Here is a 26,133-nt window from a genome sequence, read left to right on the forward strand (position 1 = left end):
CTCAGCAAGAGGCCCAGCAATCACTTCGCTAGCTTCCCACAGAGTTCTCGGGTACACAGGATCAGGTCCTGGGGATTTATCCACTTTTAACCGTTTCAAGACATCCAGCACTTCCTCCTCTGTAATCTGGACATTTTGCAAGATGTCACCATCTATTTCCCTACAGTCTATATCTTCCATATCCTTTTCCACGGTAAATACTGATGCAAAATATTCATTTAGTATCTCCCCCATTTTCTGTGGCTCCACACAAAGGCTGCCTTGCTGATCTTTGAGGGGCCCTATTCTCTCCCTAGTTACCCTTTTGTCTTTAAATGTTTTGAGGAATAACAAAGAGCATTGATCCAATGGATGCTTTGTACATGAATTTTACTAATACATTTGACAAGATCCCACATGGTCGACTGACCAGAAAAATTAAAAGTCTATAGCATACAGCCGAGTGTGGTGCTTTCCATCTAAAATTGGCTCAGTGACAGGAAACAAAGGGTAATGGATGATGGATGTTTATGTGAATAGAAAGTGGTTTCAGCTACATTTCTTGGGGCTCAGTTTTGGGCCTCTTGCTGCTTGTGTCATATATTAATGACTTTGACATAAAAATCAGAAGCACATTTGGGAAATTTGCAGATGACACAAAAATTGGCTGTGTAGTTGATAATGATGAGAAAAACTGTAAATTTCAGGGTGATTTCAATGGTTTGAGTGAATGAATGGAAAAGTGATCAATAAAATTCAATCTGAGGAAGTCCATGGCTCTGCATTTGAAGAGAAAGGGAATTTCCAATAAATAAAGGATATTGAGAAGGGTAGAGCAAATGGGAGGTACGGAGATTATATGCACAGATGCCTGAAGATGGCTGGACAGATAAGTATGATGGTGAAGAAGGCATATGAAATGCTTACCAGCATTGGGCAATAGTATTGAATACGAGAGCAGTGATGTAATGCTGGAACTATATAAGACACAGGTTAAGTCACAGTTAGGGTTTTGCACCCAGTTCTGGTCAACACATTACAAGAAATACATAATTGCTCTTGAGAGACTTCAGAGGAAATTTATAAGAATATTGCAAGGGTTTGAAAATTGCATGTATGAGGAAAGATTGGATTGGCTGGGATTTTTTTCCTGACGCTAGAAGAGGCAAAGGAGTGACTTAATTGCTGTGTACAAATTAATGAGATACAATGGTCCGGAAGACATAACAACACTTCCTCTTCTTCAGACAGCTCAGGGAATTTGGCATGTCCACAAGGTCCCTCATCAACTTTTACAGATGCACAATTGAAAGCATACTGTCCGGCTGCATAACTTTATGGCAACTGCTCTGCCCAGGACCATAAGAACTACAGAAAGTAATGTGCACAGCCCAGACCATCTTGGAAGCCAACCTTCCATCCATGACCCCGTTCAAATGGCCAGTTGCTACAAAAAGACCGATCACACTCTGGCAATGCTCTCTTCCAATCTCTTCCATCAGGCAGAATATACAGAAGCTTAAACGTAGGCACCAGTAGATTCAAGAACAGCTTCTTCTTCCCTGCTTATTAAACTGATGAATGGACTCTGATGAATGGCAGTAAGGTGGCTCGGTGGTTAGCACTACTGCCTCACAGCAACAGGATCCCAGGTTTGATTCCAGCCTTGGGTGACTGTGGAGTTTCCACATTCTCTCTGTATGGGTTTCCTCCCACAGTCCAAAGATGTGCAGCTCAGGTGAATTGGCTAAATTGCCCACAGTGTTAGGTGCATTAGTCGGTGGGGAAATGGGTCTGTGTGGTTTACTCTTCAGAGGGTCGGTGTGGATTTGTTAGGCTGAAGGGCATGTTCCCACACTGGAGGGAATCTAATCTAACTTCAAATAATCTTGCCCTGTGTGATGCATGCCTCTATCCAAGATTCTTTTCATCCTATGATCTATATATCCTTTCTTAATAGATTATAATCTGCCTGTACAGTTAGGAAACAGAGCTTTTCACTGTACTTATACACATGTGACAATAAATCAATCAATATTGTTCTCCAATTGGTGGTCACACCTGCAATTCCTAGATATGAGGTCTGTACCTCTCTGTTTCTCTGTCTTGCTTTCCTCCTTTAAACCACTTAAGGATTCTGGGTAATCCAAGATGGAGGAGAAAAAAGTATGGCTGGAAAAGCTGTTCCTTTCTTTAGGTATTTTCAGTGTTGGAGCTGATTTTCTTGAACTCTAGGAACAGTGATTACTGCTTTATAAGCTGTTGCATTGTTTTGGAACTTTGGGGGGGGAAGGTCAAAACAACAGCACTTTAGAAAAGATGAAGACAGACAAAGGATGAAATTCTGAGGTTTAAACAGAAAAAGAAACCTACACTACTGTCTGACTCAGCAGTAACCTGCACAGCTCCTGTCTTTGCTGTCCATTTTCATATATCTCTGGACATGAAGTTCCTTCTAAGAAAAATAAACAAACAACGAATTCACATCTGACCTTGGAGAAACCTGTGTGTGGGAGCTCAGAGCAGGAAAGCAGCTAAGTGGCTTTTTAAAGTGGAACATTACTGTTTTTATTTTGTAAATCTACAATAATGAGTAGAGTGTTTTTTTAAAATTATATGTTGTTATTGAGATCTGTCTCTTGATTAAACTTTAAAAATATAAAAACATAGGTACTAAGCTAGCCTGGAGTTTTGCTTTTAGACCAATAAGGCTGTGCTATTTTCCAGATCTGCAGATTGTTAAGGTGCAAAGATGGTCTTTAGTAGAATGATGTGCTCTTCTTGTTGGATGTGGGATATTAGGGAGAGTTTCCTTGTTACTAATGATTATGTCTGCAGGAAGTTTATTTGTTTGCGAATCCTGTCTGTTTGCATGGAATGATTGGAGTGGCAGTTAGAGGCAATGAGGAATTTACAGAAGCTAGGAGGTGTGATGGATGGCATTTGCAAGGAGGGAAATAAATTGAAGATACAGACAGATAGATGCGTGACACAGGAAAGGTCGGAGAAGGAGGCAGGTACTGCAGTAGTCTCCTGTGGCTGTCCCCATCTCAAACAGGTATACTGTTTTGGAAAATGTGGGGGGGTGATGGACTCTCAGAGGAATGTAGCACTGACAGCCAGGTTTCTGATAGTGAGACTGGCTCTAATGTAACAAGGGGTCCACCAGATTCTAAACAATCTATTGTAATAGGGGAGTCTCTAGTCAGACGCACAGATAAATGATTCTGCAGCTAAGAATGAGACATCGGAATTGCCTCCCTGGAGCCAGGATCAAAGATATCTTGGAGAGGGTGCAGAATATTCCCAAAGGGAATATGGACCAGCAGGAGGTTGTTGTTCCTAATGGAACACTCAAAATAGGAAGAGAAAAGGACGAGATTCTGAGGAGAGAATACAGGGAGTCAGGCTGGAATTTAAAAAGGAGGTCCTCAAGGGTAGTAATATCTGCAATACTCTCAGTGCCATGAATTAGTGAGGGTAGGAATAGGAGCATAGAGCAGATTAATGCTTGGCTTAGGAGCTGGTGCAGGGAAGAAGGATTCACATTTTTGGATAATTGGAATGTTTTCTGGGGTTGAAATGACCTGAATAAGAAGGATGGATTACATCTGAATTGGAAGGGGACTAATATACTGGTGGGGAGATTTGCTAGAGCTGCTCGTGTATATTTCAACTACAAAGGGAAAGTTGGAGTCAAGGAGATAATGAAGAAAGAGACCAGTCTAAGACTGGTCCAGTTGGGAAAAGGAGCAGGGCAGGCAGGAACAACATAGAGAACAAGGTAGGACTGTTAAATTAAACTGAATTTATTTCAATGCAAGACACCTGACAGACTCAGGGCACAGTTAGGAACATGGAAACCATAGCAATTACAGAGACGTGGCTCAGGGATAGACAGGACTGGCAGCTTAATGTTTCAGGGTACAACTGCTATACGAAGGATCGAAAGAGGATGATAGAGGAGAGGGAGTGATGTTTTTTTTTAAGGACAACATTATAACTGTATTTAAGAAATATATTCTTGGGAATAAATCCAGGGAAATTATTTTGATAGAAGTGAGAAAGAAGAAAGGGATGATCACCTTATTGGGTTTGTACTATAGATCCTCAAAAGTCAGTGGGAAATTGAGAACCAAATTTGTAAGGAGATCTCTGTTATGTATAAGAATAATAGGGAGGTTATGGCAGGGGATTTTAACTTTGCAAATATATACTGGGAATTTGCTTAATGTGTACAAGAAAATTTTCTGATTCAGTATGTGGGTATACCTACTAGAGAAGGTGCAAAACATGACCTACCCTTAGGAAATAAGTCAGGCCAAGTGATTGAGGTGTTAGTGGGGGGTGGGGGGGGGTGCAGTGGGGGGGGGGGGTGCAGTGGGAGGGGGGGGGGGTGCGGTGGGGGAAGACTTTGGGTCCATTCACCATAATTCTCTTAGTTTTAAGATAGTGATGGAAAAGAATAGACAGGATCAAAAAGTTGAAGTGCTAAATTGGAGGAAGGCCAATTTTAACGATATTAGGCAAGAACTTTCAAAAGCTGATTGGGGCAGATGTTCACAAGTAAAAAGATGGCTGGAAAATGGGAAACCTTCAAGAATGAGATAATGACAGTACAGAGACAGTATGTTTCTGTTAGGGTGAAGGGCAAGATTGGTAAGTGTAGGGGATGCTGGATGACCAGAGAAATAGAGGTTTTGATTAAGAATAAGGAAGAAACATACGTCAAATAAGACAGCAGAAATTGAATGATTCTTTAGAAGAATATTGGTACGGAATCCACTGCTTTTCATCATTTATATAAATGATTTGGATGTGAACATAGGAGATATGGTTAGTGAGTTTGCAGATGACAACAAAATTGGAGGTGTAGTGAACAGCGAAGAAGGTTACCTCTGAACACAATGGGATCTTGATCAGATGGGCCAAGGAGTGGCAGATGGAGTTTAATTTAAATAAATGTGAGCTGCTGCGTTTTTGAAAAGCAAATCAGGGCAGGACTTATACACTTTATGGTAAGGTCCTGGGGAGTGTTGCTGAACAAAGAGACCTTGGAGTACAGGTTCAGAGTTCCTTTAAAGTGGAGTCACAGGTAGGCAGGATAGTGAAGAAGGCAGTTGGTATGCTGCTTTTATTGGTCAGTGCATTGAGTTGAAACATCATGTTGTGGCTGTACAGGACATTGGTAGGCCATTTTTGAAGTACTGCGTGCAATTCTGGTCTCCCTGCTATAGGAATGATATTGTGAAACTTGAAAGGGTTCAGACAAGATTTACAAGGATGTTGCCAGGTTTAGAGGATTTGAGCTGTAGGGAGAGGCTGAATAGGCTGAGGTTGTTTTCCCTGGAGTGTCGGAGTCTGAGAAATGACATTATAGAGGCTCATAAAATTATGAGAGACGGGGGAGGGTGAATAGGCAAGGTCTTTTCTCTGGGGTGAGGGAGCCCAAAACTAGAAGGCATAGGTTTAAGATGAAAATGGAAAGATGTAAAAGGGACGTATGCGGCAACTTTTTCATGCAGAGGGCGGTGCGTGTATGGGATGAACTGCCAGAGGAAATTGTAGCTGCTAGTACAAATACAATATTTAAAAGGAATCTGGATGGGTATATGAACAAGAAAGGTTTAGAGGAATGTAAGCCACATGATAGCAAATGGGACTAGATTTATTTAGAATATCGGATCAGTATGGACGAGTTGGAACGAACGGTCTGTTTCTGTGCTGTATATCACTATGACCTTAACCAAGCTTTTGACTACTTGAGTTAATAACTGAGTGGCTTGGCATCATATTTCATTTCATAAAGCTTCTGTGAATTGCATTGGGACCTTTTTATTACTTTAAAGTCACTATACAAATATAAGTAGTTGTTGTTAAGTGTCCACTGGTATGGAAATTGTGAATCCCATCTCATGGTTTTTTAAAAAAAATATCTGGTGGTTCACCTCATTCTTTTCTATTCACTTTTTGATAGGTGTATGTTAACCTGCCTCGTTTTCCTTTTATTTACAAAAGTCACTACGACATATTGAGGGTACTTCAATGAATGCGAGGCCCTTTGGGACCTTTCTGAGGGGTTGAGTGCTAGGGTGACTCATGAGTGCAAGCTTTTGTTTGGAAGGGTGGAATCACAGCATCATTTCAATTGTGGGACTTTGAGAGAAGTTTTTTTTTCCCCCTTTGGAAGAGTGTTTGGTGAAAAGGAAGAATGCAGGTGAGGGTGATGGAGTGGGGGAGTTGGAGGTGCAGGGTCAGGGTGGCCCCTTTAAGCGGGATGATTGACGGGGTTCTTGCAGTGTTTGTCTAGATTAATCCAGTCCGCCCTCGCTCCCGTGCTCGAGCAGGGACACGAGCCTTGGAGCTTCAAGAATCCGGAGGAGGGGAAGGTACAGTGTTTATATCAAAATCTTCAGCCCTTCAACTCCTCATCCGCATATTTTTTTGATGCCCCCCTCGTTTCCCTGGGCAGAAAGGGAGCGGGTCTGTCTGTGTGTGTGGTTTTTTTTTGAATATATTGTGCGTGTGTGGAGTTGGTTTTCTCTTTTATTTCTGTTTGGGGCGCTCGCTATCACAATGCTAGATCGGCGGGGTTTCTCTCTCTCTCTCTCTCTCTCTCTCTCTTCCTTTGCTAGAATCGTCTCCAGCGCTCCGCCTAGAGAGAGACAAAAACCCACATTAGATAGGCACTCCAGCGAGGCCCGGAAACCATTGCTAAGGTGCAGAGGGAGGGAATATAAATATGAAATTGTTGAGGTGGAAGTTGGCGCTGGCGTGTGCTCTTCTGGAGCAGCAGTGTTGCTGTTCTCTGTGCGTGTGTGTTACTCTTTGTTCAGGGCAAATCTAGAGCAGGCTTGGCTTTGTTCCATTACAGCACTAGGCCCAAAAAGGCTGCAGTCTGGCTCCATTTACCAACACATTACAAATGATGACTCCCACATTTGTATTTCACAGGTTCGTTTTTCTTTCGCTTTGAGAATTATTTGTGTAGTAACTTGGTAAGGAATTCCGTAACGTTTTCAACTTGCAGAACTGTTGATAGTAGGAATTGATATCCTAAATTGAACTCTCCTCTTTCTTTTCCACCACCGCAATTCTACCCCCCCCCCCCCCCCGTCCTTGTCTTTCACAACAGATGCTGGATGAGTTATTTAAAGTACCATTGGACTGATTTTGTACATGTTATTTTTAGTTCGTCCGTCTTACTGCAAGTTCGTTGGTGATGAATTTTAAAATGGTTGTATGCATTGAATTAGTGTCCTTTTAGTTGTGTTGTAGCATTTTATGGAACACTATGTACATGCAGTTCAATTTTTGCACATGTATAGTTTCAATCATGTCCCTTTTTTAACTCCTGCAGTTTTGCTTTAGTCACTTTATTGGGCACTGAAATGATGGCAAGTGTTTATTCTCTCACTCTCACTCACTCACTCACACTCACACACACACACACACACATATTTACATACTAACTTTATCTATTTAGTCCTGTGGAGCAAAATGAAGAACAAATAAAATGGGGCTTTTCAACACATGATATAGTAATTTAAGTACAGATATAATTTTGAGATACAGTTTTACAAATAACAATTTTATAGTCCCAAGTAATTTCTATTGATGTGATATTGAAAGAAAATTATTTATTCAGCTACCTTTTTATGTATAAGAACAATGTAAAAACTTTCACATTTTGAAAAATATGTTACAGATTTGACTTTTGGGATAAACATCCACCTTCATTAACATAATACTATAAAGTTAAAAACGTTGCTGTGAACTTGTAATAAACAGAGACCCAACAATATAAGTAAATTAAAATGTCCTTATGAAACAGTGCAGATTATAGCAGTGATGACTTAATCAATGCTAATGCTTTTTAAACACAACTTTGTTCTCATTTCCAATATCTCATTCACATGGCTGAAAGAAGCACAGCTTCTGTTCTTCTTTTGAAGTGGTATGTAAATAGCTTTTTCATATCAGGTGAGTGCGTTACTGTGGTCTTCGCTGATGCAGAGGTTTTATGTTAATGTTCTTTAATCAGAAACGCCAAGTGAAATATGAAATAATCTGTAGAACATAGAGAACTGAAACGATGAAGGAATTTATTTGTCCGGGAGGGATGAGAAGAAATGGGACTAATAGCCTCTCCTATAGAGTGATTCTGTCCTGGTTCTGTCAGAATGAAAGACAATAATTCATCAACACTACTTCTATCAATCATCATTTGATGTCCTTCATCTGAAGGGACACTATTTAAAAATGCTCTAATTATTTCACATCACAAGTTTTGGTAAAAATTGTTTTAATTCTCAGTGTGCTTTGTAGTCTATAAGGAATATTTGAAATGAGATCAGAGAGCAGTGTTATACTAATCTTGGTAGAAGTGCCAAAAGAATTGAGTTGTTACTGTTTTGATTTTCTCTAAATTAGGTAAGGGGTAGATGTAGGGGTATGGGTGGGTTACGCTTCGGCGGGGCGGTGTGGACTTGTTGGGTTGAAGGGCCTGTTTCCACACTGTAAGTAATCTAATCTAATCTAAAAAATTCTCAAGATATTCTCCTTCAAACATGCCACACTCTAAAGTTATAACAACCTGACAGAAGTGAACAGTTTATTTTTAATTCTGAATGCTGTGATTCTGTCCATGATTTTGCAACTTTTGAAACGGATAAAAACTGCATGCATTTAATTTTTGTAGTTTCTACCAGTGATCACTTGCAGAAGAAAAAAAATAAATATATTGAATTGTTTGTGCTGCATATTCTTTCATAAGGCAGCCCTGTACTCCACATGAGCTGTTTCTCATTTCAAGAATCTCTCCTCATTCTTTTTGTGTGAAAATGTCAAAAGTCTGGAGATGGGGCTAAGTATTTTTGCATACAGATGTCATGAACAATGGAGTCTTAAAATTTTAGCATTTGAAGCCACACTGACTTGTGTTTATTTTCTTTCCCAAAACATTTACCTGAAATTCCTTTTTAGAAGATTCAAGATACCAGATTTATAATATTTGAATTCTTAACCCCACCCATGCCAGTACTGGCTTTAGCATTCAAAATGGCCATCTGGCCTTTCTGCACAAAGAAACAAAATCCAGGGAGTCTGCAAATCTGTCACAGTTGGTACAGCAGCCTGAGTGGATGCTCGATTGCTGTTTGGACCCATCTGTCAAATACCCTGATCTGCAACAATAAAAAATCAAAGTCGAGACGGGGTCAATAGATAATGACTTATGTTTGGTGCCTTCTGATGTGCTCAGAGAATGTTTGCATAATTATGAGATTGTACTGTGCAATTCTATTTTCTTTAAAAGGTGATTTTCCATTAGCTATAATCATAGATTCTTTTGTCCTAGATGGTCAAAGGTTAAGAGTTGCTTGTGTGAAATGGGTACATTTTGTCAATGAAAAATAACAATCTGTGCATTTTGTACAAATCCTGGTTAGAAATTGGTGTCACTGTTTGAAGCTAAAAATACCAAGTTTGTCATGTATCAGGGTCAAATCTTCACTCTGATTTACCTCCTAGCTGAGAAATCTCCAAAGATCATAGGCTAAGCTGCAACCAAATTGACATTACAACCATCAATTGTTATCACTCAATCCTCAGGCTATGATATCACGACAACTCCGTGCTTGAGAAAGGTGTTAATAGAGCCTTCAGTTTACAAATCTTGGATGGAATTATGGTTTTATAAGTTAAAAGTTGTTGAAGGAAAGATAAATGTTTGCCAAAAATAAGAAGTCTTCTGGAGGCAGCTTTAGAAAATAAGATGACTGGGTTTTACTCATGAGGTCAGAATGATAATTAAATCAATATTACTAATTTTTAAAAATCTGAGAACATAACAACTAATGGGTAAAGTGGTTTAAAACTGACAAATGAAGCTCTAATTGAAATATGTGGAGAAAAAGTGTGGGTCTCTTTTGCAATATCAGTTCTGCAGAATATAGCATCTGTTAGAAATATAATGTTTAAATTAAGAATTGAAATAAAAAATAAGTGCTAGCTCAATTTATTTTTACAAATGTAATGATGATGGGTAGAAGCTTTGTAATTGTAACTGTTTTTGTAAAAATTGGAGTTTTGGGGTCTTGTCTCCAATCCGTGTTACTTTATGTGAATAAGTATAGTGCAAACTGGCTCATCACTGATATTTTTACAAAACCATTCTAATGAAAGGTTAGAAATTGTCCTATATTGCCCTATTCAACATATTTTGTTTCTATTACCTAGTATAAAGTACTGTTTTGAAAACTTTAATGAGTGATGAGTCGAGGCCCCTTGTTTAGGACATTAGAAAGATTTTAAAAGTTTTGATTACATTACCCCAAACTAGAGTTCTGAAAACCTGAAAAATGGGAAGACAAAGGAAAGGCTGGAGTTTGCGTCCCTGGAAAAGAGTGAGTTAAAATACATGTCCTTCAGTGAGCATATGTTTGAGAATGTTCTGGAGAGAAGTAAGTTCTGGGGGCAATGCCTTGGCCATCTCTTTGTCATCAGTGTTTTTCCATCCACAAAAACACATGGGTATGCAGCAAACAATCCATTTCAGAATGCTGCACCTTTTGATTCAGGGGACAATCCTTGAGAATTAGGTTGTCTTCTATTTAAGAAAATTGGTAAGGAAAAGCCAACAACTATAGACCAGTGAGCCTGATATCAGTGGTGAGCAAGTTATTGGAGGTAATCCTGAGGGCCAGGGTTTACATGTATTTGGAAAGGCAAGGACTGACTGGGGATAGTCAACATGGCTTTGTACGTGGGAAATCATGTCTTACAAACTAGTTTGAGTATTTTGAAGAAGTAACAGGATTTAATGAAGGCAGAGTGGTGGATGTGATTTACATGGATTTCAATAAGGTGTTTGACAAGATTCTACACAGTAGACTGGTTAGCAAGGTTAGTTCATACAGAGTAGAGAGAGAACTAGTGAATTTGGTACAGAGCTGGCTCAAAGACAGAAGATGGAGGGTGGTGGTCGAGGGTTGTTTTTCAGACTGGAGGCCTGTGACCAGTAGTGTGCCCCAAGAATTGGTGCTGGGTCCACTGCTTTTTATCATTATATGCATAATTTGGAAGTGAACTAGGAGGTATAGTTAGAATGTTTGCAGATAATACCAAATTGGAGGTGTAGTGGACAACAATGAAGGTGACCTTCAAATACAATGGGACCATGGTCGGTTGGGGCAATGGGCCAAGGAGTGGCAGATGGAGTTTAATTTAGATAAATGTGAGGTGCTGTATTTTGGAAAGGTAAATAAGGGCAGGACTTTTACACCTTTAATGGTAAGGTCCTGAGGAGTGTTGCTGAACAAAGATGTTGGAATGCCGGTTCATAGTTCCTTGAAAGTGGAGTCACAGTTATATAGGATAGTGAAGAAGACATTTAATGTATTTGTCTTTATTGGTTTTTGCATTGAATATAGGAATTGGCAGGTCATTGATTAGGCCATTATTGGAATATTGTGTGCAATACTGGTATCCCTCCTAGAGGAAGAATGTTAGAAACGTGAAAGGGTTCAGAAAAGATTTAGAAGGATTTGCCAGGATTAGAAGGTTTGAGCCATAGGTAGAGACTGAATAGGCTGAGGCAACGTTGTCTGGAGCGTCAGAGACGGAGGGGTGACCTTCTATAGAGGTTTATAAAATCATGAGGGACATGGAGAGGGCAAATAGTCAAGGTCTTTTCCCCAGGGTGCGGAGTCCAAAACTAGAGGGTATAGGTTTACAGTAAGAGGAGAAAGATTTAAAAGGACCTAGGTGTCAACATTTTCATAGAGAGTGGTACATGCATGGAATAAACTGCTGGAGAAATTGGTGGAGGCTGGTACAAATATAACATTTTAAAAGGCATCTGGATGGATACATGCATAGGAAGGGGTTAGAGGGATGTAGGCCAAATGCTAGCAACTGGGATTAGATTAGTTTAGAAATCTGGTTGGCATGGGCGAGTAGGACTGAAGGGTCTGTTTTGTGCTATATATCTGTCTCACTAATAGTTGCACATGAAACTCCAAGGAGTTCTAAATTGGAGAAAGGCCAATTTTGATGATATTAGGCATGAACTTTCGAAAGCTGATTGGGGGCAGAAGTTCACAGGTAAAGGTATGGCTGGAAAATGGGAAGCCTTCAGAAATGAGATAACGAGAATCCAAAGAAAGTATATTCCTGCTAGGGTGAAAGGAAAGGCTGGTATCTATAGGGAATGCTGGGTGACTAAAGAAATTGAGGGTTTGGTTAAGAAAAAGAAGGAAGCATATGTCACATATAGACAGGATAGATTGAGTGAATCCTTAGAAAAGTATAAAGGAAGTAGGAGTGTACTTAACAGGGAAATCAGGAGGGCAAAACAGGGACATGAGCTAGCTTTGGCAAATCGAATTAAGGACAAAAGGGTAATGAGGGAGAAAATAGGGCCCCTCAAAGATCAGCGAGGCGGCCTTTGTGTGGAGCTGCAGAAAATGGGGGGTGGGAATACTAAATGAGTACTTTGCATCAGTATTTACTGTGGAGAAGGATATGGAAGATATAAACTGTAGGGAAATAGATGGTGACACCTTGCAAAATGTCCAAATTACAGAGGAGGAAGTGCTGGATATTTTGAAACGCATAAAGGTGGATAAATCCCCAGGTCAGGTTTACCTTAGAACTCTTTGGGAAGCTAGAGAAGTGATTGCTGGGCCTCTTGCTGAGATATTTGTATCATCGATAGTCACAGGTGAGGTGCTGGAAGACTGGAGGTTGGCAAACGTGGTGCCACTGTTTAAGAAGGATGGTAAGGACAAACCAGGGAACTATAGACCAGTGAGCCTGGCGTCGGTGGTGGGCACGTTGTTGGAGGGAATCCTGAAGGACAGGATGTACATGTATTTAGAAAGGCAAGGACTGCTTAGGGATAGTCAACATGGCTTTGTGCATGGAAAATCATGTCTCTCAAATTTGATTGTTACTTGCTCAAAAAACTCAGGATTGATGAGGGCAGAGCAGTAGATGTGATCTATATGGATTTCAGTAAGTCAAGGTTCCTCATGGGAGATTGATTATCAAGGTTGATCTCACGGAATACAGGGAGGACTAGCCATTTGGATACAGAACTGGGTCAAAGTTAGAAGACAGAGGGTGGTGGTGGAGGGCTGTTTTTCAGACTGGAGGCCTGTGACCAGTGGAGTGCCACAAGGATTGGTATTGCGTCCTTTACTTTTTGTCATTTACACAAATGATTTGGATGTGAGCATAAGAGGTACAGTTAGTAAGTTTTCAGATGATACCAAAATTGGAGGTGTTGTGGACAGAAAAGAGTGTTACCTCCAATTACAACAGGATCTTGACCAGATAGGCCAGTGGGTGAGAAGTGGCAGATGGCGTTTAATTCAGATAAATGTGAGGTGCTGCATTTTGGCAAAGCAAATCTTAGCAGGGCTTATACACTTAATGGTAAGGTCCTAGAGAGTGTTTCATGAACACAGACCTTGGAGTGCAAGTTCATAGCTCCTTGAAAGTAGAGTTGGAGGTAGATAGGATAGTGGAGGAGGCGTTTTGTATGCTTTCCTTTATTGGTCAGAGTATTGAGTACAGGAGTTGGGAGGTCATGTTGTGGCCGTACAGGACATTGGTTCGGCCACTGTTGGAATAATGCGTGCAATTCTGATCTCCTTCCTATCAGAAAGATGTGAAACTTGAAAGGGTTCAGAAAAGATTTACAAGGATGTTGCCAGGGTTGGAGGATTTGAGCTTTAGGGAGATGCTGAACAGGCTGGGGCTGTTTTCCCTGGAGTGTCGGAGGCTGTGGTGACCTTTTATAGAGGTTTACAAAATTGAGGGGCATGGATAGGGTAAATAGCCAAAGTCTTTGCCCTGGGGTTGGGGAGTCCAGAACTAGAGGGCATAGGTTTAGGGTGAGAGGGGAAAGATATAAAAGAGATCTGAGGGGCAACTTCTTTACCCAGAGGGTGGTACGTGAATGGAATGAGCTGCCAGAAGAAGTGGTGGAGGCTGGTACAATTGCAACATTTAAGAGGCATTTGGATGGGTATATGAATGGTTTGGAGGGATATGGGCCGGGTGCTGGCAGGTGGGACTAGATTGGGTTGGGATATCTGGTCGGCATGGACGGGTTGGACTGCAGGGTCTGTTTCCATGCTGTACATCTCTGACTCTATGTTGTGGATTGTTCTTAACATTGATATCTTTTGTTAGGCTACTGGTCATCATACTAATTGCATGTGAAATCAGTCCTGCACCACAGAAGAAGCCATTCAACCCATCAAGCCTGTACTAACCTGTCTACGCTAATTACAGTTTCCAGCACTTGGCCCATACTTTTGAATGTTATGACACTTCAGGTGCTCATCCACATTTTTTAAAAGGTAATGAGGTTTCCTGCTTCTACTGCCCTCCCAGACAGTGCATTCTGTATTTCCATCAGCCTCAAACGACTTCCACACCTCTTGCACTGTACCTTTTAAAGTTATGCTCCCTTGATATTACCCCTCAATCTGATACACGTCAATCAGGCCTCCCTGATCTATTGGGTTTAATGGGTAAGCAAATGCCACCACTTTGAAATACATTTATTGTTTAGTTGGGATGATCTCCAAAATCAGCATAACCATGTTGTTGTTATAGGGTGTTTATTCATAGAATTGGAGTCAAAAACAAATTCATGTTCACTCTTTAGTACTGTAACTTTAAGAATTTGCATTAAATCTTGCTGTAATTAGATGACCCAGTTTGGAGGAAAATGCTTAACGATTCTATGTCTTCTCACCATAACTCACTTAGTCTTTACTTTGGAGCAAATTAATGCAAGTGCTGGAATTTGTACTGAAAACAAAAAAGTGCTGGAGATCAGAGTGGGTTAGGCACATCCATGGAGAGAGAGCAAGCTAACGTTTTCAATCTGGATGATTCTTCACCACTGATGTGAAAATTTGTGGAGGAAGCAGCATTTATGTAAAATATTGGGGGTGGGAGAGGATGTTGGAACCATTCAGGGGAGAGATTGCTGACTATTTGCCAAACAGGAAAGAACAGAGTCCCATTGTAGGAATAAATTATTGCAGATGTTGGAATCTGTACTGAAGATAACAAATGCTGGAGATCGCAGTAGGTCAGACAGCATCCATGGAGAGAGCAAGCTAATGTTTTGATTCTAGATGACTCTTCGTCAGATGAAGAGTGGGGGCGGGGGGAATGGAGAGACATCATGGTGACAGAGAATGCGACAAGTAAAGCGAAACAAAAGAGTAGGAATTCCTGAGTGTGGGTTCACGATCTGAATGTGCTGAACTCCATATGAAGTCCAGAAGGTTGTAAGGTGCTTAGTCTGAAGATGAAATGTGTTCTGCAGCTTGTGCTGTGATTGACTGGCGCAATGCAGCATGTATTAAAATGATAACTTGGAATTGGTTGAAAAGGACTGGGGAAATAGAAACAACTATTTATGCCTTATGGCCTGAATCTGAAACGTGATAAACGTTTTGGGGAGGTTTAGGAAATCTAGGTGAAACCATCAGTCAAACTGTCTTTCCATATTCTTCAAAAACAAAATCATTATTCTAGACTCTAGTATCAAGGTCACTTTCAGACTCTAACTTTTATAAAGGAGTTGAAATGCAAACATGAAATCTAGGAAATATTTGTTAGTCTTCATAGCACAGAAGAGGTCAGTTAGCTCCTGACACAAATCCATCCCTTTCTAGTGGAATCCAATTAGCCCCTTGCCACTGGTCTCTCCCTGTAGCCCTGGAAGCTTGTTTCTCTCCTCTGCCTTTGCAAATTAAGTTTGAAATCATTGTTTTATTTTTACCATTCTCTTTCTTGGTAAACCCTGATGCAAAATACCTCCAAATTCTAGCCTTTCTGTATCTAAGCAAATAGCATCCCTTTTGTCCCTAATAGACTCCACCCCATCTCTCACGATCTGCTTATGATTAGCATGCAGGTTAAAGATTTTGGCGTTCCATTTTTATGTTGACTGCCATTCAATTCCCTCATTCTCTTTGCCAGTCTGCCTTGAATCTTCTTTTCTCTTGTAAATATTTGTAATTGGTTGGTTGGATTCTCACTTGAAGAATTCACTTGACTTGCATCATACACCCTTTTCTATTTCATCATTCTCATTTTGCTTTTCATCTAAAGAGCCTTGCCTTTGGCTTACCAACATTTTGCCCTTGGTGAAGCATATTTAACTTGATTCATCTCATTCTTGAAGAACACTCTTTGTTCTTTTGCAGTTTTTCTTGTTAGTCTTTAGTTCCATTTTATTGTAGCCAAATCCTTGTCATCCCATTGAACATGGTACATCTAAAATTGGATGGATTTTGTTTTAGGTTGTTTCTTGCTCATCTCCATTATGAATCTAAATCTTTTCTAATTCAGTGGTCAGTCATGCATAGTACCTGTTTCAATTCAGCTGAAAATAAGTGACAGTCATTTGCTGATTTGTGGTCACCTTGAGATAATCAGTCAACCTGTCAGACATTGACAGGTGCATTTTCCATGGTACTGCCTCTCTTAGTCCACTTTCTCAACCAATTGGCATTCTCCTTTCATGCAGTATAAAGTGCTGTTTTTTTTCTCCAAATTGTCCTGAGTGAAAGTCAGGCAGCATCTGAGAAGCAAGAGAATTGATATTTCAGCCATAAGCCCGTCAGGAACTCCTGATGAAGGGCTTATGCCCGAAACATTGATTCTTCTGCTCCTCGGATGCTTCTGACCTGCTGTGCTTTTCCAGTACCACACTCAACTCTGATCTCCAACATCTGTAGTCCTCACCTTCTCCTGATGAGTGAAAGCTTTGATAAAATGCTTTTGTTTTTCACAGCAATGCTCTTGTGAAAGTAGGATGGGGGAGGATCAGGTGTAGAAATGTGAAGATCATATGTTTGATCTTGTTAAGAAAGCATATGGTGTTTTGGCTTTCATTAACAGGGGGGATTGAGTTTGAGCTGTGAGGTTTTGCTACAGCTCTGCAAGTCCCTGGTGAGGCCACACTTGAAATATTGTATCCAGTTCTGGTCACCCTACTATAGCAAAGATACAGAGGCTTTGGAGAAGGTTTACCAGATGCTGTCTGGTCTGGAGGGCTTGCCTTATGAAGAAAGGTTGACTAAGTTCAGACTTTTCTCTCTGGAGAGGAGGAGAAGAAAGGTGACCTGATCGAGGAATGGAAAGATTCAATAGCCAGAGACTTTTCCCGAGGGCAGGATTGACTGGCATGAGGCGTCATGGTTTTAAGATATTAGGAGAAATGTATAGAGGAAATGTCAGAGGAAGGTTCTCTATGCAGAGAGTTGTGAATGCATGGAATGCGTTGCCAGCAATGGTGGTGGAAGCAGAGTCATTAGGAACATTTAAGTGACTGGTGGACGTGCATGTGGACAGCAGTGAATTGAGGGGTGTGTAGGTTAAGTTATTTTATTTTACATTAGTATTAATGTTGGTACGACATCGTGGGCCAAAGGACCAGTTCTGTGCTGTACTTTTCTATGTTCTATCAGGAATGGATTAAAAGGCAGTAAGATTTAAAAATTTTGGAATTAAAAAGTAAAAGGAGTAATGATGGTTGTAAAGAATCAACGTTGTTCAGAAAAGCTGTGTATAATTGACAAAGATCAGCTCTTAAAGTAAAAACATGAGAGCAAGATACTGACTGGTATGTTGGAGTAGGATTGGTGAAGAGAAAGACTTTGAATCGAAATGGAGGACAGTTAATGGTTTGAAGTTGTTGGTCTCTAAATTGAGCTCAGAAAACTGTAAAGTGCTTCATTGAAAGATTTGGTAGTATTCCTTTAGTCTGTGTTGGGGTTTGTTGGAATATTGTGGTCAGCCATTGCTATATGTTGTAGTAGTGTTCACCAGAAATATTTGGAATGTGTTGGGATTTGCTGCTACTGATAGTAAATGTGGTAGGACATCCATATGAAATCGTTGACGAATATGTGCTCAGTCTTGATAAATAGTTTTTTTTAAGCATATTACTTAACAGTTAGTTAGTTACATTGCATCTGAGATGAGGCTAAAAGGCTTGGGAGCAGAAATAGTCCATTCTGCCCATTGAGTTAACCCTCAACTCCACTTTCCTACCTTTTTTCCTATAAATTCCTGATTAAAAATTTGTCCATTTCAGCTTTGAGTATACTTAAGATCCAGTCTCTACAGCCCTCTGATAAAGAATTCCACAGAATCGCTATCATCTGAGGAAAAAACTTCTCTTATTTGTTTTAAATGGACAACTCCTTATTCTTAGATTCTGTCCTCTGGTCCTAGCCTATCCCAGAAGAGAAAACAACCTCTGCACATGTACCCTGTCAAGTTCCCTAAGAATCCTAACGTTCTGGGTCTGGTGACCTTTCCTCAGAACTCTGGCAGGGTCACTGGACCTGAAGCGTTAACTTTGATTTTTCTTCACAGGTACTGCCAGACTTGCTGAGCTTTTCCAGCAACTTTTGTTCTTGTTTCTGATTTACAGCATCCGCAGTTCTTTTGACTTTTATTTTCCCTAAGAATCTTGTATGTTTCAACAAACCTGTCATCATAATATGCCTCTTATTCTTCTAAATTCTGATGAGTACAGGTCCACATGACTCAACCTCTTCTAATAAGACACAGCAAGCGCAGTTTGAGAGATGGTCAGGCTAAGACTCCACAGGGAGCGACAAAGTGGATGATCACCAGGCAGTGGAAGAAGACTAAACAGGCAATGCAAGAATCCCGTGTGGCTATTCTCCTGCAAAACAGGTTTACCACCTTGGATATGGTTGGGGGAGTGCCTGCTCCGAGGAAAGTACAAACAACCAAATTCTTTGCAGCATCGTTGGCTCTGCTGCACTTGAGAGGAGAAAGTGTGGGAAGGCTGTACTAATAGGGGATTCAATCTTAAGGAGAATACACAGACATTTCGGCGGCAAATATGATTCCAGGAGAGTATGTTGCCTCCCAGGTGCATTAAGAATGTCTGAGTGGCTACAGGATATTCTAAAGTGAGAAAGAGAACTGCCAAAGATCATGGTGCATATGGATATCATGAGAATTGGGGTCCTGAAGGCAGAAGCAAGTTTTAAAAAGTAGGACTTCTGAGCTAGTGAGTTAAGAATTGCTACTAATGCCACATGCTGGTCAGATTGCAAATAGATATATCAGGTGAATACATGGCTGGAAAGAAGGTGCAAAGGGAGGGTTTCAGATTTCTGAGACATGGGGATCAGTTCTAAGGAAGGTAGAGCTAGTACAAACTGGATGGGTTGCACATGGGCAGATCTGAAACTGACTAATAGGGATTTGCCATTGCAATTGGGTAGGGTTTAAATTAAAATGGTAGGGAGGGTGGAAACCTACACAGGAAGAGAGGGAAATAAAAGGCAAACTTAAATGACAATGGAAAATAAGAAAGTCGATTGACAGAGAATTAAAAGCAAACAGGACTAAAAATATTAAAAAAACAAGCTTTTAGACCTTGTCTCACAATAAAGCATCCACGTAGATGAATTAGTCACATCAAATAATTATAAATGGGTATATGGAGACATGCCCTCAGGATATTCAGGGATCAGTAACCAAGGGTATTCAGTTTTTAGGAAGGACAGCCAAAAGGGAAATGGAGGTGAGGTGGCATTGTTTAGAGAGTAAAATTGAGGGAAATAACTTCCCTCCCTATTGCTTTGGTGAAGTGCAACCTGTATAGTTAGAGCTTAGCAATATCAAGGAGCAGAAAATTGTAGCGGGGATATATATAGAGCCCCAAACTGTGAATGGTAATGTTGGGGAAGGCATTAAGTGGGAAATTAAAGACCCAAGGAATAAAGAAATAGCAGTAATTTATGGGTGACTTTTTTTTTAATTGCATATGATTGAACAAATCACATCAGTAGCAATAGCATAAAGGAAGAATTTCTTGAATGTGGACAGGATGGTTTTCAGGTTCAGTATGTTAAGGAACTAACTAAGGAACAGGCCAACCTACACTGGGTATTGTGTAGTGAGTAAGGGATAATTGGCTGTGTCAGGTCTGGGGAAGTGTGACCATGATAAAAATCTTAATTTTAAGGTGGAGAGTGATGTTATTGATTCCGAGATGAGGGTTCTGAATTTTAAATAAAGGAAACTACAGTGGTATGAGGTGCAAGCTGGCTATGATAAATTGGGGAATGTTGCTTAAAGATATGATGGTGGATAGGCAATTGCAAACACTTAGAGAGCATTGAAAGAACTGCAATAATTAATTACTTGTCTGGCAGAAAAATGAAATGGAAAAGGTGGCCCGACCATGGCTAACGAAGGATAGCATTAGATTTGAGGAAGGGCTCTATAAATTGGCCAAAAAAGCAGCAAACTGTTTGAGATTTTGGCAAAGGAGGACAAAGGGATTGATTTAAATGGAGGAAAATAGAATATGAGAGTAACCTTGCAGGAAACATACAAACTGATTGATTGATTGTGAAAGCTTCTGTAGGTATGTGAAGAGAAAAAAAGAGTAGAGAAGGCCAATGTAGCTCACTTAGTCAGAAATAGGAAGTTGCAATGGGGAACAGTGGCAGACCAATTCAGTACGTATTTTGATTTTGCCTTTACAAAGAATGGCAAACAAAAGTCCCAAAAATGCTGGGGAGCGTAAGATCTAGTGAGATGGAGGAACTGATGGAAACGGTGTTGGGGAAATTGTTTGGATTATCGGCCGATTAAATCCTCAGGACTCTGTGAATGAACATCCCAGAGCACTGAAGGAATTAGCCCTAGGAATGCGCAAAACACAGCATTAAATCAGTTGGCTAAAATGGTTAGAATTAAAGGAAAGATTTCCCCTTCCAGGCAACATTTGAACTTCTTCAGAGTTTTTGATCTGCCAGTCTGCCAAGGAATGGAGTTCAATTCTAATAAATGTACAGTGCTACATTTTGGTAAGACAGATCAGGGCAGGACTTGCACAGTTAATGATAGAGCCCAGGAAACGCAGATATGCACTTTCTTGAAAGTGGCTTCACAAGTAGATAAGCTGGTGAAGAAGACATTTAGCACACTTACCATCGTCGATCAGAGCATTGAATACAGGAGTTAGAATGTCATATTACTGTTGTACATGACATTGGTAAGGTCACATTTGGAGTACTGTGTACAATTCTGGTCATCCTGCTCTTGGAAGAATGTCATTTAAACTGGAAAGTGTGCAAAAAAGATTCAGATGGATGTTGCCATGGTAGGAGAGTTTGAGTTATAGGGAGAGACTGAATGTTTTCCCTGGTGAGTTGGAGGCTGAGGGGTGACGTTATAGAGGTTTGTAAAATCATAAGGGACATGGATAGGGTGATTAAGCAAGGGCTTTTTCCCAAGGGATGGAATCTAAACTAGAGGGCATAGGTTTAAGGTGAGAGGGAAAAAATTTAAAGGGACCTAAGAGGCAGAGAGTAGTGCATGTATGGAGTGAGCTGCCTGGGGAAGTACTGGAGACTGGTACAATTACAACATTTAAAAGACATCTGGATGGGTATATGAATAGGAAGGGTCCTAGAGGGATGTGGGCCAAATACTGGCAAATGGGATAGCTGGTCAGAATAGATGAGTTGGATTGAAGGGTCTGTTTCAGTGCTGTAAAGCTGTATTACACTATAACTCTAGCTGCTGGAAGAAACTGAACAGGTCTGTAGAGCTGTGGGGAGAGTGTTTTGAGTTAAATGTGACTTCAGAACTCTCTGACTTAGATTCAATTCCATCTTAACTCTGTTTTGTTTCTCGTCAGATGCAGTCTGACCTGATGAGTGATTCTAGCAGTTCATCTGTTTTTATTTCTACTCTATTAAAACGCTGCTTAGAAATTAACAGCTTTATAGCAATAAACTAGGAGCCTTTTTAAAGCATGTGAACAGGTCTGAGAGACACAACCAGACCGGGCAGAAATGGGGTTCTGCAGATGGGCATAACATTTCCCCTTGCTTCTCCTTTGGAATAAGGTCTTATCCCGATCTGATTAAGATTTCACATTTGCTCTGTGTAGTGGTGGATGTTTAATATACAATGTTATGTTTCCAAACTGTTAAAGACAAAATTATTTACCTAATATTAATCTGTTTGTGTCCTGCATGATTTCTCGGGCTAGTGTTAAGAAATTAACACCATTACCAAAATTATTAAGTCATGGTTGTTTGAAAGTCATGGCATGAAAGAATTATTTGCCCATTGTATTGCTTTCTTGTTGATTTTACTGAGAAGTGTGTATTCCCTTCATTTGTAATCTACTAGGTGTTCTGAAATAAGATTGGAGTTTGTATAGCAGCTGGTACAATTTAGATTGGCTGCTGTAATATGATTCTAGCAAATCAGACCCCTGATAAACCTGCTTTTGAGAGAATTCATTAAAGAGAAATTAAAATGGAAATATGAAAGTGTCATCTAGTGCCTTTGTAGTTAAAAAGGTGAACACTATCACCTCATGAAGGAGCGACGCTCCAAAAGCTAGTGTGCTTGCAATTAAACCTGTTTGACTATAACCTGGTGTTGTGTGATTTTTAACTTTGTACACCCAAGTCCAACACCGGCATCTCCAAATTATAGTGCCTTTATAGTTGCCTTTTCTTTGGTCTGTTTGCTAAAGAGCAAGCAGATTATGCTGAAATTATATTTTTAAAAAGTTGTTTAAGCCATAGCTAGACTGTTCTGTGCAAGTCTGGAATGCACGTTATAGGAAGGGGTGTGATTGTACTGGGGATGATGCAGAGATTTACCAGGATGTTGCACGGCTGGAGAGTTTCAGTTATGAATCAAGATCAGACGGGCTGGAGTTCTTAGTGCAGAGGAGACTGACAGTGAGACATAATTGAGATGTATAAAGTCAAAGGGTACAGATAGGGTGCACAGGAAAGAACTGTTTCCCCTTGTTCAAGAGATCCGTGACCAGCTGTGGAGACTTTTCAGATGTAAGGACTTTTTTTTTTCTACTTGGAGGGTGGTGGGAATCTGGAACTCCCTGCTAATAGGAGGGATGCTGCCTGTACCACCTTGCTTTTTAAACCTTTATATGTGGACTTGCAATGCCAAGCCATACAAGACTATGGCTCAAGTGCTGGAAAATGGAATCGGAATAATTGTATTTTTGACTAGTGCGGATTTGATGGGCTGAAGGACCTTTCTTTTTGTGCTGTGGACCTCTGTGACTCTATGACAAATCATTTGGGATGGGGAAAAGAAATATGAAATTTTATGTAACTTTTTTTGTTGAGTATGAAATAGACACTGGATTTTGCTGTTTAAAAGTGGTATGCTTTTATAAACAATTGTCCTATGAATGGAAATGACACTGCCAAGGTTATAATTATTGAAAGTCTCCAACTGCTAGACTGCCTTCCTGAACTACTGTAATTGTGTGATGGTCTTCATATGTTCCTTAAGATTTGGAATGAAGGAACAGATGATCAATCCATGTCAGAGTTCTGTTGACTTGAAGAACTTGCAGGTGACAATGTCCATATGATGATGCTGCTCTTGTCCTTCCTAAAGATGGCATTGCTGGTAAAGGCTGTGAAATTAACTGAATTATGTAAATAGTGCTTGCTGTAGTCAAAGTGCCCACAGTAGGGCATAAATCTCGGACAGTTTGATCCTTTTATATACTGCATGATTGTTGAGGCTGTACTCATCTAAGTGAAAAGTGAGTATTCCAACACACTTGTGACCTGAGTGTTCTAGTTGATTGAAAAGAATCGATGAGGCATTGAGCCTCTGCCCTTCCATTGATATCACTAATCCTTTTCAATTCTAATCAGTAGTGACGGCCAATAGGGATGCTGGTGGTAGAGTTCTGGTGATAATGCTAATACAGATTTTTGTGTGGGTGTGGCAGGGTAGGAAGGAGGGGAGACTGGTTAACAAGCTTAATCTTGTTACTGCTTATAATGTTGTCTGCGCCTTGGCTGAATGTAGATGCTGTTTATGTCCTGACATAAGCTGATTTGCACTTCTACATTGTCAGAAAGGAGTTGTGAATGGAACTGAATGTTGTAGAACTGTCACGATCAGCCTGGCATTAAATGAAATAGCTAAAAATGGTTAAGCCAAGATTTGTTTTCACTATCCAGAGGAATTGATTTACTTTGGTTGCAAATAATAGCTTCTAACAATAATGATCATCTGTTGTGTGTGCTGGGTATATTGCCAGCTCCTGAAGGGTGTTTCCATTGACCTCTCTTTTCCTAGAGTTTACTGGTGCTGTAGTCTTTAAATTTGTTCTTAATCAGTTAGGGAGTTTGATCATACCACTACTGATGCATGTCCAAAATCAAGGCAGTGGCAAGGTAAGAGCTGAGTGGCTTTGATGGACCCAAAAATAACTGAGCACACGGGATCTTGGCTTTACATGATGGCAGTTTTGATTACTTTGGTGTTGAGGTGGTTGAAGAAGAAACAAATTGTGGAATCAAAGCTTTTCTTTGAATATAATATGAAAATTTTCCACATGATGCCAGGGTTTTGGCAAAGAGGATTGCTAGATCTGGGACACAGATCTTTGCTGCAGCTGGGATCTCAACCTATGCTGTTTCAATGTGCTCAGATATGTCTTAATGCCATAAATTGGTTTAAGTTGAAATGTATTATGATGGACACCTCATCAGGAGACGAAGTAGGACTATCTCTGCTTGCTTTTGTTCAGAGATACTTTCAAACATTTTTGGTGTCTGTTTGACTCGAAAGTAGCACTGTAGCCTCAGATTCAGAAAGTCTGTCTCCCATCCCAGAGTATAGAAACAAGGCAACTGTGTACTAAACAGCTGGTGTTCTTATTTTAAACTAAGGCCCTGTCTGTTCATTCAGATCAATATCAAAGATTCCATGACTTTTTAAAACTAAGTTGTATTTGTTTCAATGAATTATGTGGTACAGGTGTACTTATTTCTTCTTTTAAAAACAAAAGGCAAGTACCTCTGTCTATTCTTTGAAAGTTATTGCGTAAATGGATAACGAACACAAATGAGATATTGTGCTGTAATTCGTACCTGAAGTATGATTGCATAGGCCTAAGTATCCAGAAGGAAGCAATCATAGAATCCCTACAGTGTGGAAAAAGGCCCTTCAGCCCAACAAGTCCACACCGACCCACCAAAGGCTAACCCACCCAGACCCATTCCCCCTACCCTAATTTACCCTTGACTAATGCACCTAACCTACACATCCCTGGACACTATAGGCATTTTAGCATAGCCAATTCACCTAGCTTATACATCTTTTGTATTGTGGGAGGAAACCAGAGCACCCGGAGGAAACTTGCGCAGACGCGGGAAGAATGTGCAAACTCCACATAGACAGTCACCCGAGGCTGGAATTAAACCCGGGTCTCTGGCACTGTGAGACAGCAGTGATAACCACTGAGCTACCATGTTGTCCTGGCAGTTCAGAGTTCTGTCTGCTTCAAAAATGGTGGCAGATTAGGACGCTCCAGCTGGAGCTCCTCTGCTTGCCATTTTTCCTTTCTGCCCGCCTTCCTTTCCTCCCATCCCTCGGCCCCCACTTTGAATTTCTTAAACTACCCTATCCGAAGAGAATGGAGAGTAGAGACTACTGAGTCCAGCCTGGCACATGAGACAAGTTGGAGACCATGCCAGGCGGTGAGTCCCGGAAACAAGTCTCAGCCAGAGCCTGGAGCAGCAACCGACTGAGCCCAGGTGGGCCTGAGAACGGAGTCCTGGAGGCCAGAGCCTGGAATGGGAGGCAGTCCAAGCCCAGGTGAGCCTGGGAGGTAAGTTGTGAAGGTGGTGAGGCCTTGTGTACTGAAGCTTGGTGGGAACTGACTCTGTGAAAAGGACTATAATTTGAATAGTTCTGAAGATACTTTTTATTCTTATTGTGGCATTTGAGTACTTTTTAAAGCTTTGTATTCCTGTGCTAAACTTTTTTTTTTCACTCTTTTTTTTCGATTTTGTAACAAACATTTAAAAGTATCTGTACCTAGATACCCTGTAGGAGAAAGTGAGGACTGCAGATGCTGGAGATCAGAGCTGAAAATGTGTTGCTGAAAAAGCGCAGCAGGTCAGGCAGCATCCAAGGAGCAGGAGAATCGACGTTTCGGGCATGAGCCCTTCAGGAATGAGGAAGGTGTGTCCAGCAAACTAAGCTAAAAGGTAGGGAGGAGGGACTTGGGGGAGGGGCGTTAGAAATGCGATAGGT

General features: G+C 40.6%; 1 protein-coding gene across 5 annotated transcripts in view; it reads left to right on the forward strand.

Annotated features, from left to right (window-relative positions):
- The first annotated feature begins 2,156 nt into the window (after positions 1-2,156).
- zbtb26 (zinc finger and BTB domain containing 26) overlaps positions 2,157-26,133 on the forward strand; it is a 38,915-nt gene continuing 14,938 nt past the window's right edge. The window contains exon 1 of one of the 5 annotated variants that reach the window (XM_072565728.1): positions 2,157-2,176. Coding sequence is in view for 2 of the 5 variants with exons in the window: in XM_072565726.1 (XP_072421827.1) it covers positions 6,427-6,698 (272 nt within the window). In the remaining 3 variants the exon portion in view is untranslated. Of the gene's footprint in view, positions 2,177-6,049; positions 6,197-6,228; positions 6,369-6,403; positions 6,934-26,133 lie in introns of those variants that run through there. The other 4 variants (XM_072565730.1, XM_072565729.1, XM_072565726.1 and 1 more) reach the window with 4 other exon arrangements.

The sequence above is a fragment of the Chiloscyllium punctatum genome, chromosome 49 (assembly GCF_047496795.1).
Source record: "Chiloscyllium punctatum isolate Juve2018m chromosome 49, sChiPun1.3, whole genome shotgun sequence".
NCBI classification, from domain to species: domain Eukaryota; kingdom Metazoa; phylum Chordata; class Chondrichthyes; order Orectolobiformes; family Hemiscylliidae; genus Chiloscyllium; species Chiloscyllium punctatum.